This window comes from Setaria viridis, chromosome 9 (assembly GCF_005286985.2).
Source record: "Setaria viridis chromosome 9, Setaria_viridis_v4.0, whole genome shotgun sequence".
NCBI classification, from domain to species: domain Eukaryota; kingdom Viridiplantae; phylum Streptophyta; class Magnoliopsida; order Poales; family Poaceae; genus Setaria; species Setaria viridis.
Window position 1 is genome coordinate 56200651 of NC_048271.2, and position 20236 is coordinate 56220886.

The window sequence follows — 20236 nt, forward strand, 5'->3', positions numbered from 1 at the left end:
ACTCGGTACTTAGTACTAATGGGGCTCACGGGAGCTCATCGGGGACTATCCGTTATGCCTGGTACTAATGCTCACATTAATACGGATCAAAATGCAACCAGTACTGAGCTTCGGGATGAATGCTCAGTTTTCCAGTAGTGGAAGATTCTCAAGATAGTAGGATTATCAGATAAACCTGCTGCCTAGATAAACGAGGTTAAGGTAAGCGGAAACAAACTGGACCATACACGGCCCGGCGGTGCATGGCCTTATTGTGGGAAGAATTAAGCAGCTAAGGCCCCATTTGTTCCTTTAGGAGCTCCTAAAATTCCTATCACATCAAATGTTTAGATACTAATTAGAAGTATTAAATATAGACTAATTACAAAATCAATTACACAGATAGAGGCTAATTTGCGAGACAAATTTATTAAGCCTAATTAGTCCATGATTTGACAATGTGGTGCTACAGTAAACATGTGCTAATGATGAATTAATTAGGCTTAATAGATTCGTCTCGGGAATTAGCCTCCATCTGTGTAATTAGTTTTATAATTAGCTCATGTTTGGTCCTCCTAATTAGTCTTCGAATATTCGATGTGACATGAATTTTAATCCGGACTAAAGGTCCGAATACCCCTAAGATTGCTTGGGTTGCATGGTCAGTTCGCCCGGCCGGCCCTCATCATCGATCGCTACCCAGTGCTGCCCAATTGCTCCATGACAACTAATGCATTGAGATTATTGAGAGGATCGGAGCTAGGACAAGTCGATCATATCGATGGAGCTGCCTGCTGAGCCCCCACTTACCTTGTTCACAAGCTGGTAGCAGCTAGGTTCCGATTCCAATGGGGCACTGCCAGTGCGACCTATACAACTAACAAAAGCTAGCAGCTATATGTATGAATGAGCAGTAAAGCTATACTATATCTAGCTGCAGTACGTACGTTATTTGTTTAGGGCCAGCCGGGTTAGTAGCTATAGCTAGTTAGGTACAGACACAGTACGCTCGACAGATCGACAACAATATGTAGTTAACCAGCAGCCGGCAACGACAATGACCTCCCGATCGAATCAATTCAAAACCGAGCCGGCGAGCCCGACCCGCTGCGTGCTGGAGGGCCTCGCCGACCAGACCTTTGCTTCAGGCCGCCGCCGTCGACCTTTGCTTCAGTGCTGCTTGCGTGCTCCTCAACTAGCTAGCTACTGCATGCAAGTCTGAAATTATATTTCCAGATGAGTGAGTACGTGAGCATGCTGTCTTGACGTCGCTCTTCGATCAGTTCCACTTGCTGGATTGCATTGCATTCCATTTCCATGGGTCGGCTAGCTGCAACACTAACCGGCCAGCCGGGGCCTTTTCCAACAATATAGTTTTGCGTTGCTATATCTAAGATTCTATTCGCAACAACTCATTTTGCATTGCTAACTATATCATAGATTCTTTTGCAACACACGATAGTACTAATAGCAACGATTTATACTCGTTGCGACATGGACATCTATTTGCAACCATTACAACTGGCGTTGCAGTAACGTCGCCGTAATTACAACGCAAACATATTCGTTGCGATATATACATCTTATTGCAACCAACAAAATTTAAATCGTAACGCCACACAATTGGTGACAACATGTCCCCTATCGCAACTAAAATCGACTACTATTGCAATAACCGCTACTGCTGCAAAAAAAAACAGGGCATTAGTCACAAAACCTTGTACAACAGAGTCGCGAAAAACCAGATCGTGGAGCGCGATTTCAGTGGGCTCTACCTAGCTTAACTATTCTTTTTCTTCGATTCCCCACGCACACAGACACAGCTGTGTAGTATATACTTGTGTGCGTCCCGCTACCTAGCTAGTATCTGCTAGTACATTGCATTGGTCCCTCAAAATGTAAAGTTGCTATTCTGCTGCTGCTTTATAATTATGTAATATAAAAAAATTTCAGGGGACCTTTAATTTATATCACGGCCGGCCGGTGAAACAGTTGTTAATTGTATGTAATGGCAAGATCGAATTATTCTGTTTTGACACATCTACATGCACAAACTGGATTGCTTTTGAGAAGGTGAAACTAAAGCTGACATTTTTTTTAAAAAAAAATTGAAACAGGTGACAAGGAAGTTGAAAGTTGAAGGGGCAAATAAAAGACGAGTCATCGTCGGTAGGCTAGGGTGGGCATACATAATATCTGCACTGGGGGCGGGGCGGGCAGGTGGTGGAGATCCGTCAGTAATCATATCGACGAACAGCAGAGGTAGCTGATCTGATGGAGGAGAAATTTTAATTATTGAAGATGGAAACAATACAAGCAGCCTGTGTCGTCCTAGTACATAGGAGTACGTCTGTGCAGCATCACATGCACAGGAGAATGAAATGAAAGATGAGATGGATGGAGATGGAACGACGAAGCAGCTGTGGATCGGATATATGGAGGATGCATGGCAGAGATCCGATCAGATCATGCAGGACGGAGCAGGAGCAGGAGCAGGTGGAGAGCTACTCCGATCCATGCATCTATCGTCTATCACTGCTGCGTGCAGTGCAGTGTCAGCAGTAGTAGTGTGGGCGTGGTATGCAAGCCATGTCGACAGATACACACGGCTAGCTAGCTGCTTTCGCTTCGGCGGCGTCGGCATGTGGCCTGGCCGGGGAAGCCAACAAAACCCTAGGCTTCACGGGCTGCGTGTACAAAATAAGCGGCTCCTTTCCAGCTGCCTGCCTGCCTCATGGAGTGGAGCCTATCCATGGTCGATAATAATCATGCACAGTTCCGTAAAAACTAAATTGAAATAGAGTTAATTGCCATTCAATATAATTCATCACCAGATGCCTGCTAGTAGCATAGTAGTGCAGTCTGTAGGTAGGAAGGTGGTAGTGGTTAATACATATAACAACAAGCTAAGCTGTCTAGTTAAGCTGATCGACAAGATTGATCAACGTGCACACACGCTAGGCAATAGGCATCATCATCGCAAGATGGGAAAAGTACGCGGTAGCTGATGCATGGCTATAATATAAGCTAGCTGTTGAATGAACAACTCTGAAACCACTGCTAGCGATAGGCTGGGGTGCCTGATTAACCTTAGCTTTATACATAGTCTCGCATCAGAATTATGTCGATCCATGAGCATATCATGCATGCAGCCAAGGGTCGTAGGACGGAGGTGCCATGCATGTTTTAGATTGAATAAAGAAACAAGGAGGAGCAAAATTAATAACCTTGCTTTGCCGTAGTCAGCTATACTATATACAGATCATTAATAACTGCATGCACCGTAATTAGTAATCCTGTAAATAATTAAATATAATGTGTCAAAGTTAATTGTAAGAGAGATCGTTCTAGAGCATAGAACATGCACATGCATGAGAAATATCTCGTGGGAAGAAGACATGGTAGCTGTAGCTGCTGTAACAAATATCTTGTGGGTACACAATGCAAGGTTATGTTGTTGATCGATTGCACACACTCCATGCATGCAGTAGTAGTATGCTATATCTCGCTGGTATCCGTGCAACGCGGCGACAAGCATCTTCATTCATTCAGAAATAATATATAGGGCACGTATACGTACAGCAAGTGACGTACACACGAATACATACATATATATAGCAGACGCATCCGTACGTCGTCCATACGTGTAGCGCTAGCTAGGCACGCAGCGTATATATGTGTGACGTTGTATAGATGGATCACAGAAATTAAGGACGATCGCTAGCTTAGCTTATTCAACCAACCAACCAAACCATTGACGACGACGGACCATAATTAAGTAGCTAGCTACTAGGCATCGATCGATTCAGGAGCACTGGAATCCGGTGGGGACGCGCCTGCCGCAGTAGTTCACGAGGAGGCTGAGGTTGATGGGCAGGTTGAGGGTGATGCCCAGCACGTTGGCGCGCAGGGCCGTGCACAGGCACACCGCCGCCTCAAGGTCCGCCAGGCCCTGGATCAGCGTGCAGCACGGCGTCCGCGGCGGCGTCCCGAGGGTCGCGTTGATCAGCCCCTGTAGCACGTTGGCGCACACACCAAGCTTCAGGGCATCCACGGGGCACCTACGACCTTGGCCTCCGCCTCCTCCGCTGCCGCCGCCTCCGCTCCCGCCCCCGCCGGTGCCGCCGCCTCCGGTGCCGCCCCCGCCGGTGCCGCCCCCTCCGCTCCCGCCGCCTCCGGTGCCGCCCCCGCCGGTGCCACCCCCTCCGGTGCCGCCCCCGCCGGTGCCGCCCCCTCCGGTGCCGCCCCCTCCGCTCCCGCCCCCGCCGGTGCCGCCCCCACCGCTTCCGCTGCCGCCTCCACCACCAGAGGATCCTCCGCCGCCTCCCCCACCGCTCCCACCCCCGCCGGTGCCGCCCCCACCGCCTCCACCACCACCACCTCCCCCGGCGCCACCGCCGCCTGGGCTAGGACAGGCGCCGCACTTGCAGCCGCAGGCGTCGGCGAAGGCGAAGAAGAGGAGGTTGAGGGCCAGGAGCGTGGCGACCACGGAGGCTTTCTTCGCCGCCATGGTGGCTTGCGGGCTAGCTAGTGCTTCTGCTATCTCTCTGCCGCACTAGTGGTGCTGGAACCCTGTGGAGTTTGGGGTCCTATTTATAGGCGGCCGGGCGGGTCGGCCGGGGAGCAAGAGCAATTTGTTTTGCCGCTCGTCAGATTAATAAAATAAAATAAAATAAAGCATGCATGCGGACATGCGGTGGAGTGGAGTACAGTACGTACTAGATCTGATGCATGGCCGCCGGATCATGCATCCATCTGTACGTACGTACGGACGTATGAATGAATGTATGTATGTATGTATTATACTGCATACACACACGTATACCGCAGTAGGAATGGCGGGGTGCAGTCCAGCTAGTAGGGTAGGGTAGGGGTGTCGGCTACCGCCTTGCATTGCATGGAGCGGCATGCATGCATGTGCATTGCGTGACCCACTTGAACTCGACCTCTCTAACCAACCAAGTAAGCGAATATGGGAGGAAGGAGACGAAATATGAGAGAGGCCGGGCATGCATGCATGCAGTAGGTGTATAGTGCCTTTGGAAAGACGGCTGTACTGTGTAACATGCTGCTGCTTGCATTGTTCGGTTGCCCGCCGCGCCGGCCTCCACTCCAATAATGATAATGATATGATGATCCTCCAATGCAATCATCCGTCGCTTTATTGTTAATTTGTACTACCAATGCAAGCTACAGTACAAGCATCTGGCTGCAAACTAAACTTTCCAGATACATGACTCCATCTGCACTGTATCCATCCCACGAGCTGCACAGTGTGGGGCTGCCGTGTGTGTCATGTGATAGATTGCTAGGGATCGGAAACGTCCAACCTTATTAATTGACAAGAAAAAGATATAATATAATATAATAACGAGCAGGCCAGTGCATGCACCGCAACCACCGCTGTGCACGTCCCTCGCCCTAACATAGCTACACGTACGTAGTAACGCATGCATGCAGCAGCTAGCTGCCTTTACTATACTATACTAAATTCAAGGTGCCATCTTCAATTCACTTCACATACGTATGCATGCATGCACGCACGCCACCCTACACTCCAATCCGTATGCTACCACATGGTATGGTATCTTTTTTACAGGTTTTTCTGCCGCACTTCTCCCACCATATCCATCAGAATTGTTCAGACCTACTTTTCAAACCAGCGCTATTTCAATATCTATACAGAAGCGTTTCTCCGGTCACGGTTCCAAACATGGCCTATCGCAGCTCGACATCCTGTACCCTGCAGATCCATCGAGATAGACGTATGTACGATGCACTGTTCCTGGGGAACACACTTACCAAGGTTTTACATGCATGCAGATGCACGCACGCGCCTGCAAATCGGAAACTTCACACACGCACACCCATGCTCTTTATTTCTTAGTAGTAGTATACTAGCTCCATTCCATTCATTCTTAAATATAGTATACGATACAATTGATTTTTTTATTTTTCCTTGTAAATGTTCATATAAATTGATAAATATAAATATGAAGTGCATTTAATTGATAAATGTAGATGTACTTATTTTACTTTACTAATTGAGTAAGTAAATATTGTTGCTTTGTCATGTATTGAAAAAACGGAGGGCCACAAATATAGCTTGGCAGACGATATATTATGGACCGTTTCCTGGACGTTGAGTGTCTGTCTCTCTCTCACACTCGCTCACGCACACAGGGGTTAGTACCATTTTTAGGGCACGTACAACGCCATTTATTAGGTCGTATACGTACCTCCACGTCATCAAGTTTTTCCAACGTGGACACGATATGATTAAATGAAATGAGACAACCTCGTCGTCGCCTCGAGGACTCGTGCTCCCAGAGCAAAACGCCGCATATGTTGGATATGTGCATGTTTGGTGGGCTGCATATGTTGGATCGTCTCACCAGTTCCCTTTAGTCTGCCCCGGCGGCGCTGGTGTCGGCGCCTGCAACGAATCCCCACCGTACCGCTGAAGCCGTCGTACACCAGCACGCCGAGGTCCCCTCCAGCGGCTGCGCAAGGTGAGCGCGATGCAAATCGAGATGGACAAGCAGCTCATGGTCGAGCTCGACCCGGCCTTTGCCGAGAGCCACGCCGCCGGCGGGTCGAGCAGGTACCTCACCGCCGACGATCTCACTCCTGACGCGGCTGTACCCGATTCTGGTCACCAAGGTGGACATCATGTCCTCACCATCGACGAGCTCGCTCCGTTCAAGAATTTCTCTTGGCAGGTAAAGAACAAAGACTAAATTTGTCCTAACAAGCATCATATCACTTCTTGATTTGATTATTACTTCTTGATTTGATCCCGGTGCCGACCGATTGAAAGAGTTAACCTGTCATTGTTGTCGCTCGTTGCAGCTCGCGGTGCTGTACTTCATCGCGTGCGCCTCGGCGGACGTGTTCGCGGTGTCGGACTCCGGCAGCTGCAACGTCACCGCCAGTAGTAGTCAGCTGCAACGGACTCCGGCAGCTGCCCCTGGAGGCGCTCCATTGCGGTGACGGACGCCGTGGATGCGATTCTCCACTATCCAGCCGAGGCTGGCGATCTCCTCAACGGAGAGTACCGCCGGGCGGCGGCCGGCGACGGCATCGTGGAGGAGAGCGGTAACCCTAACACGCTACCAGTCTTGTTGCTGCACAGGATGGGCCGGCGGGTGGCCAGGATGGTCCCACGAATGTGGCCTCGCAGAGCTCTACCAAGCTAGCTTGCACAACCGAAAACGCATTATGCAAGCCGTACAGGACCCTTTGCACAGCTAAGTTTGGCTATCCCTCCTATGCGGGCTACCAAACACCGACGAGCTGCATTACACAAGCATGGATAGCCTCTATGCAGCCTACCGATCACAGACTATAACTCACCTGTTAGTATTAATCTTGTGTGTAGTTAGCATGTATGTCATGCGAGTCTTTTCGCTAGAACGCATGCGCATAGAATTAGCCTGTTAGTTTGGCTAGTGCATGTGTTAGTGGAGTTAGTCTTCAGGTTGTTAGCTGCATCAAGATAGGGTCGCGTCTCATGCGAATCGTGGAGGCATGGCATGCACCAGTTGGCGGTTGTGCATGTGGATCGTGCGTCGTGTGTGTGAGACTTGGACTACCAGGACGTTGATCGATGGGTGCGTCACGTCATCGCCTGGGTCTATAAGATCATGTAATCGTTTGTTCAATGAGTCGAAATACAGAAAGCCAAAAAAGGGCGTTCGTCGCTGCAAGAGTCTGTGTTCGTGTGTGTCCATTTCAAACTAGCTAGCTTCTCTGTGTGCTTCTTCTCTCTCGCGTGAGTTTGTGTGTTTGTGCGAGCTGCTGATCCTGGCAGATCCAACATCACCATGGTCAATGGCAGACGACGGCGGTGGAAGAGGGAGGCAGCGCAGCTTCCAACTACCTATGATGCTTAGCAAACAAAGCGGACGGGAAAGGCCCGGGAGCTCAAACATGATATGCCTGGTCAATAATATTTGATCCTTCTTTGAGACTAAGTTGCGTGCGTCCGAAGGTGTGATTGTTTCAGCACGGCCCATGCCGCATCCCGCACCAGTGGTCTAGTGGTAGAATAGTACCCTGCCACGGTACAGACCCGGGTTCGATTCCCGGCTGGTGCACGAAAGTTAGTTTCTTTTCTTGGTTGGTATATTTTTGTTTTCCTTTTGAATGTCGTGATTTCTGGCTGCTCTGATGCATGACGAGGGGACCATGAACAGCCTGCCCTTTTTCCTTATGCATTGCTTTGGTAATTACTCAAGTATCTAGGCGTATTGGAAGCTGCAATAAATAAATAATAATACTAATCTAGTGTCCCTATCGCCATCATTCATCATTGATGCACCTCCCTACACGCAGGTCTCGGTAATTTATAGAATTGCTGGTCAATACATGTGCTACTCGTTGATATGTGTAATATACTTAGTACGTATAATTGAATTTCATGATATATATATATATATATATATATATATATATATATATATATAGCTTTAAATACTCAAAACATACCTTGTATAATAAGCAGCCGAGGAAGCAGTGTCCCCACATGCAGGTAATGTTGGGATGTGTGCATTGGCCGTGCCTGTGGTATGAAAAGGACAGTTTCTCTTCCAATTCTTTTACTTCCGTCAGTGGACAAGAGTATTAGTATTGCTTTTAGAGTTCCAACAAAGTGTATTACTATTGTTTACGAGGAATCAATCCCATTTGCCAACCCCAATCAATCCCTTTTTTTTTTCCTCTGACTCGGTCCGGAAACATCAACTCCAAAAGAGAGGAGAAAAGCTGCTGCTGCTGCTGCAGTAGAGGCAGTAGCTGACAGCTGAGCGAGGCAGACAGACAGTGTTGAGAGAGTAGAAGGGAGTTTTTAGCACGTGTCACATCGAATGTTTAGATACTAATTAGAAGTACTAAACGTAGACTATTTACAAAATCAATTACATAAGTGGAGGTTAAACGGCGAGACGAATCTTTTAATCTTAATTAAGCCTAATTAACCCATCATTAGCAAATATTTACTGTAGCAACATATTATCAAATCATGGACTAATTAGGCTTAATAGATTCGTCTCGCCGTTTAGCCTCCACTTATGTAATAGGTTTTGTAAATAGTCTACATTTAATACTCCTAATTAGTATCTAAACATTCGATGTGACACGTGCTAAAAATAAGTCAAGTGGAAGAAAACGGGGCCTAAATATGAGCATTCTCTTTCGAAATGACAGGACTAAAGAGCATCATATTTCTTGGGAATTGGTCGCTTCATAAAAAATCCTCTACAATTTATCTATAATATTAATTAATCACTAATAATATATTTCACAATACTCCCCCTTAATCAATTAGTTCCTCGTAAGTTTCATGTAATTCTTTTTCAATCATCTTTGATTATCATATAGGAAAAACTCCTCCAAAAATCCTATAGAAAAATATGGAGGAGAAACCAAATTGTATGTCCATATGCCACTAAAACTCCTTTAAAACCCAATGGGAAAAATGTAAGGAGAAAATGATATAGCATATTTAGATTATTGTCTCATTACAAACTCACGAGAAACCTTTGAAAAGGAAAATTCATAAGTAAGCTTGAGATCAATAATATTATGATCTGAGGATTATATTTGAATCACTTTCCCCAAAACCCAATGGAAAATATGAGAAGGAATTGTATATCTTTTATATCTCCTTAAAAACTCTTGTAGAGAAAACAGAAGATATAACATAATATGTCTTGAATACCACCTTTGAAAACCCCGGTGGGGAAAATAGGTGATATGACATAAATTTTTGTACTGATATTGTCTCATTAAAACCTTTTATGAGAAATCTTTGTGAGAAAAAACTCATATAGGAAAAAGAGTACAATATGACAATAGGTTAGGGAGTCTCCCTTGAGCCTTGCAAAATTTAAGTTGCCACTCACCACTTACCATAAACACCATTCTATGATGTAGTGGTGGATAAGTACATTAGTGAGTATATTTTGCAAGATGTTTATTCCCTCACTCTGTAAAAATGAGGATAAAATATTTTGGGCAACATGTTAAAAATATTGCTCATATGTAACCTAGTTTCATCCCAGCAATACAAGTTGTATTATTATTTATAGATAATGTTAATGATTCAATGGAATCACTATTTATCATTTTGTGAAGTCGAACATGTTTAAGTGATGGTTTAGAATGATATATAGAAGTTACCATTAGAGTCTATTTTGATGACTCACATGAAAACTTTATTATCAATATCAGTCTATGATCTGGCAATATGGAGATTAGTAAGCTAGTATCTTGGTATCCCACTTTGTCATGTCTTAAAATTAATAAAGATCTTTTAGTACCATTTAGATATCTGTAGATATCCGTTTTTGGACTCCCACCAGTATGGTGTTGTTAGAGTTGCACTAATTTGCACTATAGCAATGTATTTACAAATGCAGTATCAGACCTGTTGCATTTTGTATAATACATGAGTACTTTTGTTGGCACTAAGTTTACCATCCCAGGGTCTAAATGGATATTGATCCATCTTTAGGGACTAAATAACCATAAGTATTGATGGATATGCTTGTCCAATATTATTTGAATATTGTTATACATATCAATTGAATATTGATAAACTGATATAATATATATATATATATATATATATATATATATATATGCATAGCTTGTAAACTTAAGCATAGTTTGGTTTGACCCAAATTTTCATCTCAAATTCCATCATAAAATGATTGCTTGTTTGTTTGTGTAGTTAGATGATGGAAAATCCAATTTAGGATTTATTTGTGAACACACATATGCAATCATTATGATTGGAATAATCCTTCTATGGAAGATACTCACTTAGTCAGTTGTACCACAACCAACTTGATTGTTTCAAGTCATGGAGTGACTTGAGTAATACACAATATATGTTACTAATTCAATTTAGATTTAGAATGTGAGGTCCATCGAGGACTTGTATATCCATATCTATCAAAATTATTTGATCTGCCAATGATTAAATATGGGAACATAATTTTCACATATACCATGAGGGTATGTTGCTTGGTCTCTGCGTGAAACCATTGCTTCAATCTCTCATTATCTCACCACCTTACTTTCATAAAGAATGCATTTGTGAGAAGATGGTAATACTGTGGTAAATACCTCTCACCAGTGAACGAGGAAAATTCTCCATAATTACCACCTATGTTTTGACCCAATTTGAGTGTTGATACACTCTGCCTAGGACTTTTGGTCTGGATCTAGTTTAAGGTGTATAGCAATTTTGATGAGCATATGTCGACAATTTGTAATCTTTGTATAATTAATTCAATGGAACCAATATAGCATGTGAAAAATTAACCCTTTAGAACTCTTATCTCATTTTTCACAATGATAGAGTTAGGGTGTTCCAATGACCCAGTGCATAAATTTATGTGCACATGTACTAGGCTTTTGAATGCTGAACATTCATAGGATTTGGATTTTGAATACCATAAAGTGTCTAACAACATGCATGTTGTTGATTTGCATTTACTATCGTGGTGGATGTCTTCCCCTATTTTCACGGATGCTTGTAATAAGCTATATCCCTAGTGACCATACTTCCCCCCTCTTATTTTAATTTGGAAGTTAAGTGATTCTTTTAGAAATGTTCACTCTTTCTGGCACATTAATTGTAGGAATTGGATAAGATGACACTTTTGATAAGTAAATGCATTTAGCAGGACAATTTTAATGTGTTACAAATAAAAGTGTTATGAACTATGGTTCAAATATTCTCTGTGTAACATTCATTTTGGATTCCTGACATTTTATGTGTGGTATTAATCTCTCCCTAATGCCTTAAATTATCCTCAAAGTGTGGTCAACATACGGGCTGTGTATAAATCCCTAAAAGAGACCTAAGATATTATATGAATAATGGAGAATAATACCTTGTGTGGGTTCCTAATGGCCATGATGTATGCTGAGGTGGTGATATAAGTATGTGCAAAATATATCCGACACGCAGATGGGAAATATTTGGGTGTGACCAAGTTCCCATGTACTAACTGCAACAGAGGGAGCCGTATGATTGCAGTTTTATGAATTTAGATTATGCGGTGTGTAAATCCGCACATTACCAACTTGATGTTGATAAATTAAATTCTATTTGGATGGTCATACAAATGAGATATCTTGATAAGAGATTTAATTAAGCCATAATTGGTATGAACATAGGGACTTAATGATTTAATTACCAAAACCAAATAATTACATATGAATGGATTTGATCCTGTATCCAGGAAAATTTGCTCTAAGTTGAAAATTCGAGCAATTAATTTGGTAAAAATTGTGGTGCCTTATGACCACTAAGGGACACATTTGGGACTATTTGCAAATGCATTCATGAGCACTTTAGAGTGCCTAGATAGCCCATAAATGGCTGAATATGGCCAAGTTATATTGAATGCGTTCAAGAAACTTAGTGGCTTATTATTTGGAATTTTAAGGTGAGAGGGTCTTAAAATTATTTCCCTTGTGTCACATGTGGTGCACAAAATCTGAGGATTTTGGGAATGTATGCTATGACCAATAGAATTGATAATAATTTTTCTTATCATCCATGAGTTAGAATGACCATGGCTATCATGCCAATTCTTGATATAACCAAAATTGAAAAATCATTTTATACGCAACATGTTATACAGGATTGATGTATGTACATATAAAATATCACAGATGATATGAAAGGAATTTTATGAATATTGAATTTCCATGTCCATTGTACCAAGTTGAGATGTCATGAAAACATATTGGGGTATTTGTAGAATACATAAGTGCATCTACGATTAATAATTGAATATCCGTAAGGAGAGTATATATCTCCCGTAATTGTGATAGTGGTGATCCACTTAATGAAATTCCTTTTCTTTCTGGTTGGATCCCAAATAAATATCATGTACGAGATATACGATATTAATGGTGGACAATATAATACACATAGTAGTATAATATTGCACTAATGATAATTCTAGGATAATATGGAGACTTTTAGAGGTCCCATTTGTTGAAATGAGTTTTAAATTTATCCCCATAAATTCGCTTGTCTCCAAAGAAGTGGAGGTATTGTTGAACCAAATATTTTATTTGGAAATAATGTGTACATGAAATGTACAATCACACTTTAGACAAACGTGAGATTTATCATTATGTTTACTTTTATGAAAAGTGATATTTTATGTTTGAGATCCATTGTGTTGTAAATTTCATGAACTGAAAGTTCTATTCTTTGTTGATAGCTTTATAGAGAGTTCAAAGAATAAATGTATCTTGCTCCTTTGGATACTCAAACTTGTAAAATTTGAATGGAGAAAATATAGTAACATGCAAAGGTGCATGTGCGGTAATGCTGATAATGGATTGGGTACTTTGATTAGGGTGGAACAATGATGACATGGGTGCCATAAGTATCCCGATGATATTGTTGATATCAAGTGCCCATACTGGAGAGTAAATCCCATCCAATACGAATTCAAAAAATTACATGTTGGAAACATTAGTCATATCTTACATGAGTTGATCATGTACTTTAATGAATTTACTCGAGGAGTAAATTATATAGCATGAAATATTATTGTTGTGCAAAATTTATTTAATCAAGTTGATACTTGATTATAAGTGGACTATTCTATAATTTACAAGTGGCAAAATTCATTGCACATGTTCTGGACTTCACTCTTGTGAGAATAGATGATCTGATGATCATTGCTAAAATATAGTCTCTGTATATATGTGATAGGAGATAGTCACCAAAATTTGTTGCACTTTTTTTGCTATTTATTTAAGAAAAAGTTGATGCCTAAATTTTGAATTTAAGATGAGTCTTGAATTATTCTATGTAAAATTTTGTACATTCAAAATGTGACTTGAATTACAAGAAGTGTCAACCTCATCTTTCATAGGTGATGAAATTGCTGCTATTATCAAGTGTGACTCGATCATCATGTACTAGTGAGTTAACACATCAAAAGATAAGCACCATAATGGTGTAAACTTTGAAGTAGCGGATAAGAAACTCGTTGCTATAGGCATAGCTTGCGTGATTGTAATAAATGCCTTAGACTCCACTCATATGTGTTACACTAGTAATATTAGGAGGTCATTTGGAGAGTAATCACCATGTTGGTGTTATGATTATGCAAAAATAGTGAAGGCAAGATAATTCTTGCAAGAAAAATTAAGGTATATGTCAATGGGCAATGCAACTGGTGTAGCATTATTTATATTCCTGTGGGAATAAATGACTTGATAGTCATATTAAATTCAAAATTTTCATTGTATGAAATTTTGGATATACACGTTGATGGTAATCATCATAAGTTGTAGACCTTTTAGTGATGAGCAAATTTGCTGCCTAAAAGTACAGTCTTTGGGCAAATAAATTCTTAGCTAAGAACTTATAGCAGCCAGTGTCTAGGTCGCATCACCTTATGTTGTTCCAAAATCATATTTGTATGATTAAATTATAATTTTGCATCATCTTCTACATGATGTAGAATATTAATTAAGTATTTAAGTATGCGAACAATAAATTGCACATGTAAAGATTGTTCTAAAACCAATAAAAGATTTGCGGATCATGATGATGCTTAATTACTGCAGTAAATTTAGCATCCTTATTACATGGGTGCTAATACCTGATGGTATATCTGATAATGTGCATGACAGCACATATTTACATAACAATCTAGGGACTAAAAAAGAACATGTAGAATAGAATATTTTGAACATGTAAATGCAGAAGCCTGGAGGCTTTATTCAAATTTTGAGCAGGCAAATCAAGTTAGGCTGAAATGTGTAAGGCAGCCTGCTTAGCTTCGACCTACCTTGCGGGTGCTGGACCCCATGGCGTTGTGAGGCTACTTTCGGCCGTTCAAGACACGGAGGAGAAACCCAGCGCCGCTAGGCTCCACGTGTTGCGCCACGGCCGCGATGCAGCCAAGTTGGCTGGGTGCCATGGGCCCTACTACCTTGACCACGACTGGGTCTGCCGCTGCAGATGCACTAAAGGAGGATGTGAACCCCCACCGGACATGCAGGCAAGCGGGCACCGCTGCCACATGCATGTGGGTAGAGCCAGCCGTGGTGTACTCTGCTGCTGCCGATAGTGGTCGCGACAAGTGCTATGCAATTTGATAAAAAATCTGCATGATCGATGGAGACTAGAGCCTCCGCCCTAGCCATGCAGCAGAAGAACAAGAAGCACGCGGACCAAGGGTTTGGTGCAGGGAAAATTAAAGAACTCTAGTTCCATGAAGAACACATCAACAATAATGGTAACAACATCATGAATGCGTACGATTTTGATGTCTGGATTCTTTTTCTCGCTCCTTCATGTTTCTGCAGTTCGGTAAAAAAATTGTCTTTAATGATGATGGTCGTGCAGCATTGTTCCTTCATCTTCACATGGAAGACGATACTGCTAGTAGGCAGTGCGCAGAAATTTCTTATGTTCTTGCCAACATCGCAGTGGGCGATTAGCTTTAGATGGAGAGCAAAGTGACTGATAACGTGTTGAGAGTAGAAAGAGAGACCGAAAAATAAAAAGGACATGCCAAAACACATCATATTCCTTGGAAGTGATTCCTTCGTGAAAGGTCCACGTCCTTTAATTGACCACTAATAATGACAGCCCGGCAGAACCACCACAGATGGATCGACCAAGAAAATGAAATGAAATCTGCTCCGGTCAGGGTTGGACTTGGAGGGGGAAAAACAAAAACATCCCTGGAAACACAAGAAAAAGAGGCCGCAGAAAGGAGGAGGAGGAGGAGGAGACCAGAGACCAACCAAGGGTAGCACAGCACAGCAGGGAGGAGCACTAGCAGCTGACCTGCTGCTCCCCTCCCCCTTCCCCTCCCTCTCCCTCTCCCTTGCAGGCAGAAGCAGGAGGCAGCAGCTGCAGCTGCAGCTGTACGCTCTCCTTCCCATCAATCTCATTTCTTTTCATTCCTGTAGCCAATCCAATCCAATCCATGCTATTTACCTCTCCAATTATTTCTTGGTGCCTCCCTGATTTCTCAACTTGGTTTTTAGTCGCAGCACATAGATACCTATTATATATATATGGCGGCCGTCATGGATTTGGATCTCAACTGCCCGCCGCCGCCGCCGGAGCCCGCCGCCCAGGACGACCTCAGGTGCTCAACTCTCCGCCAACAACTCTTCTTCCGCGATCAGGTCTCTTCCCCTCACTAGCACATGATTTTTTTTTTTTACTCTTTCCTTGTTGGGTGCAAAGCAGAGGGAGGGGGGTCAAGACAAAAGGCTAGTAGTAATTACTTTGCTGAGCGACGGCGTCGGTCGGTGTTTGTTGCAGGTCAAGGACTTGCACAGCCTGTATTGGTCTAGGAACAATCTCATGGATGTGCCGCCCTTCCGGAACCACTCCTCCGATGCTCTGCCGTATGCTCACCATCCTTCTCACACGGTCAGATCACGCAAAGATTTCTTTTTTACTAGTATTCATTTGCTACCCAAGTCGATCCAAATTTGTGATAGCAGATGAGGTTTTGCCGTTGCAGGTGGATTTGGGTGCCACACACAATCCAGGTGTTTTCCGCCATTATCATGACCTAGGCAACCAAGCCCCCCGATGCCGCGACGAGATCACATGGGAGAATTTGGATGTCAAGGGTTCCATTCTAAGAAAACCTAACCCTTGTAGTGCACAGGGGAGGTCCACTCACCACCGTCTCATCGATTTAGAGAAACCGGCAGCATTGGATGATGATGTGGAGATTGTTTCTTCCACAGCCTTCACCAGCTACGCTAACCACAATGTTGGTCTTTTCAATAATTCACAATCTCTCCCACTTGAAAGCTCTCCATTGGTGCGCGATCGATTATGCAGTGCTCCGTATATTACTTCTGGTCAGTCTCCTTGCCCTGCTTAAGAGTATTGTACTTTTTAGTCGATGACATACTATCTTCTCTTCATACGTGTCCAATGTCTGAGTGCTCTTGCAACGGTACCGCTAGGATTCATATAATTACTATCTACTGATGTATGTACATGAAAAACAATGTCCACTGAAACCTAGAAACCCAGAAAAATAATTTTGCAACACTAGTGTAGCCTAGATAGTTCTATGCAGCGGCACTGGATTCTTTCCTTTCTCCTGACTTGCCAACGATTAGCATGTTTTCTGCTTCTGCCCATTCTAACACCTGCAAGTATTAATCAGAACTTTGATATGCAATGGATAATTATTCTCCAAACAGTTCTGTTTATATTTGGAATAGAGTAAACCACAACCATAATGCCTGGGGTTTGTCTCTAATTGGTCATATCATAAACATGGGAATGGTGTCTGTCATGGCTAAATGTCAGATGTTTACAGACGATTTCCCAATTAAAACTTCAGTACAGAGATTCAAATAATTCGATGGCAGAATTGTAGCTTTATTATAATGATTTTCTTTATTCGTGAAGCAATATTGATTTGTTTGTCTCCCTAAAAGGAGCCTGCCATCAATTTCTTAACTCTTAGTAAGTTGCCCTATGCTATTAATCGAATTGGTCGTTGCAAGAATTTGTTTCTGCGCTCTCAGCTTCTTCGCACGCACTGTATATTGTTTATTGTTCGCTAGGGTTGATGGTGTGAGCTTCTCATGAGGTATTTGATTGACTCTTCAAATCTTATATATTTCAGGTTTAGCTGGTTCTAGTGATTCTCCAGACAGTCCTCCACCTGTGAGAGCAAAGGATGGTGTTTCTGGACGCATGTGTATCGACCTGAATGTAGCCCAGGAAGATGATTCTAATATTTGCCCTGAACCCTCCATAGTGTCGTGTTCTCTTGTGGCCAGTTCCGCTACAAGACACTCTGGAGATTTTAGCAACAACTCAAGAAAAACATTCCTCAAAGGAAGTGAATCTAGCATCGGATCATCAAAGGGATCCTCCGTAACAGTTGTTACAACTATCTCTCCTCCATATAGCTCAATGGAAGTGATGGCTGCAGGTGTATTTCGTGATACCACTCAGAGCCACAAGCCTCTCCTAGTGGAAGCTTCAAAATGCAGTCCAATTCCCATAAGAAATATCCATCATCAACATGCAGAACATACGATTTCCGGATTGGATTCTCAGGGTTGGATGGAAATACCGCGGACAGTATCCTCAGTCTTATCCAATGGTGAAAATAATTCTTCTTTAGGTTTACCTAAGTTAGGAGGCAGCCAAGCAACCAATTTAATGGGACAACCGGCTATTGCTGTGCATAGGGAGCTCCAAGAGGAGACTATAACAGTAATATCCGATGATGCAGTGGAAGACTTTGACTTAAACGTAACGGTTGAGATCATTGATTTTCCATCAAAGGTAACAACTGCCTGTGCCAGAAGCAAACCTGTAAATAATGATAGAAGTGAAGAGAACTCATCCAACCAATATGCTACTCAGAATGAGGTTAGACAAAATGTTCCTTCTGTTGAATGTGCAACTATTAGAGACCAGCACATGGTTGAGAGTAGGGCCGGTGAGGATGTACAGTCTCCAGGATGTGGGATCACAACTGACAGGTGTGTCTTTATCCCGGAAGGTCGTGACTATGCTAGTCCAAGGTTGAGATCATCAAATATTGGAGTATCGCTTCTGCCTGAAGCTGTCAGCATTCATGACGCGGAGGTGGGAGAGGATGAGAAAAGTGCTGCTATGGCAGCTGATACACTTGTTTCCATATTCACGGCGAATTCTGCATGGATGACAGACAGCCATGGAAGCAACAGCCAAACAGATGGTGGGGATGGAAGACATGAACCCGCACCTTCGATGAATTCCTTCGAAGAGAGCATACTGGGCCTGGAGGATATGATGAGAGACGATGGGGAATCAATCGGAGTGAGACCACCTGATAAGGATGGTGTTTCCTGCGGGATTAAGCTGAAGAGAGGGAGGGGGCTGAGAGATTTCCAAAGGGAGATCTTGCCCGGGCTTGTGTCTCTGGCAAGGCACGAGATATGTGACGACTTGCATGCCATAGGGTACGAGATGAGAAAAACCCGGCCGAGAAGAAGCTTCGGTGACGGGGGTACTCCTCCAACGCGAACAAGATTGTCAAGGCGTTGTTCTACAGCATGGAACCGCGATGTGTAGCGCAAAGGAAGTGGAGTTTGAAGAGGGACAAGCACACCTAGATAGCGTTGTGAATATTTGCTGCGTATGTAGTAAGCAGAGGCGGCCGGAAAGCAGTTAAAGGTGGTGAATCAGTAGGCATTTGATTGGAGAGATTTGTTTTGACTAATCTGCAAGCTTGAAGACAGTAGATGTATGAATTAGGAGCTGCACTGCACATTTGAATTTGAATGTGGTAGCTAGAGCTGGCCTCTTTCTTTTTTTTTTCCTGTCATGTACTCCACTAGTGTAGAACAAAATAAAATAGAGGTGGTGGATGTGCATTCGAATGCGATGAATGGCTTATATAGAATAGATATATAATACAAAGCAGGTTGGGTTCCTGTCATATGTGCTTAATTCAAATAACCTAGCTAGCGCAGATGTGTTTTCTTGTTCTTGTCATTTATTTTAGAGGATGTTCTTGTCATTTATTGGTAGTGAAAGACCGAGCAGCAGTGACGATGTATGTCAGCAGCAGGTTAGCGATCTGTTTGCCACTGGGCCTGGGCCTTGACGTCTGGTCCTTGTGCTGTCTATTTCCTTGCTTATTTGGAATTCGATCGGGTTCATCATCCTTAGCTTTGCAGGGGAAAAAAATTGTCCTGAAAAACAACACGTGAGTATATACTGACGTTTAGAAATCATCATTCTTTTCCTTTCAATTCAACCGACAGTTTAGCTTAAGCTAGCTCGGCCGACCACGAGCATCCTTTTCCTTTCAATTCATTCTCCGTTTGGATTGCTAATGTCATCACGTTTAAATATCTCCAGATATCCTCATTCACCAAGACACTGCAGCTGAGAACGGACTCTGCTAATGACAGAGTGGCTTGGATTGAAGCCCTTGTTTCTGCGCGTGCTGAATATTCTCCCTGCGGGGGTTTATTATGTGATCAGAATGATGTATCATTTCCTACAGAGAGGCTTAGAGATCGCATGCATGCGCAAGGCCTTGATGAAGAGATTATTAAAGACTGTGAACAGAATATTTAAGCTTTCTTGGCAGTCAACAACAGCTTGAGGTAACGTTCTTGCGGGATATGCCCGTTAGCAAACCCATGTTATCCCACTCCTTTTGTGATTGATCAACTGATAGATTAATATTGATTGCCATAGGCATTT

At 42.9% G+C, this 20236-nt stretch overlaps 2 protein-coding genes and 1 non-coding gene across 4 annotated transcripts; 2 read left to right on the forward strand and 1 right to left on the reverse strand.

The window, feature by feature from the left end:
- Window positions 1–3493: 3493 nt before the first annotated feature.
- Window positions 3494–4558, reverse strand: LOC117836448 (uncharacterized). The gene has a single exon (XM_072291115.1). It carries the CDS (start codon window positions 4487–4489, stop codon window positions 3785–3787), a length of 705 nt encoding a protein of 234 aa, XP_072147216.1. The 5' UTR covers window positions 4490–4558; the 3' UTR covers window positions 3494–3784.
- A 3449-nt stretch (window positions 4559–8007) lies between these two features.
- Window positions 8008–8078, forward strand: TRNAG-GCC (transfer RNA glycine (anticodon GCC)). Its single transcript has one exon. It is a non-coding gene; the product is annotated as a tRNA-Gly (tRNA).
- Window positions 8079–15679: 7601 nt separating this feature from the next.
- LOC117838537 (uncharacterized) lies at window positions 15680–19460 on the forward strand. Of its 2 annotated transcripts, none has more exons than XM_034718598.2 (5): window positions 15680–15906; window positions 16030–16173; window positions 16313–16423; window positions 16518–16866; window positions 17649–19460. In XM_034718598.2, exons 2-5 carry the CDS (start codon window positions 16060–16062, stop codon window positions 19091–19093), a joined length of 2019 nt encoding a protein of 672 aa, XP_034574489.1. In that variant the 5' UTR covers window positions 15680–15906; window positions 16030–16059; the 3' UTR covers window positions 19094–19460. The 2 variants fall into 2 exon arrangements, with proteins under 2 accessions (XP_034574489.1, XP_034574490.1); XM_034718599.2 differs by having other exon boundaries at window positions 16036–16173.
- Window positions 19461–20236: the final 776 nt, after the last annotated feature.

Coding starts and splice junctions, on each gene's coding strand:
- LOC117836448 (XM_072291115.1), bottom strand. CDS start 4,489: ATGGCGGCGAAGAAAGCCTCCGTGGTCGCCACGCTCCTGGCCCTCAAC.
- LOC117838537 (XM_034718598.2), top strand. CDS start 16,060: ATGGCGGCCGTCATGGATTTGGATCTCAACTGCCCGCCGCCGCCGCCG. Junction 16,174..16,312: donor AACTCTTCTTCCGCGATCAG/GTCTCTTCCCCT, acceptor TGTTTGTTGCAG/GTCAAGGACTTGCACAGCCT. Junction 16,424..16,517: donor CTCACCATCCTTCTCACACG/GTCAGATCACGC, acceptor TTGCCGTTGCAG/GTGGATTTGGGTGCCACACA.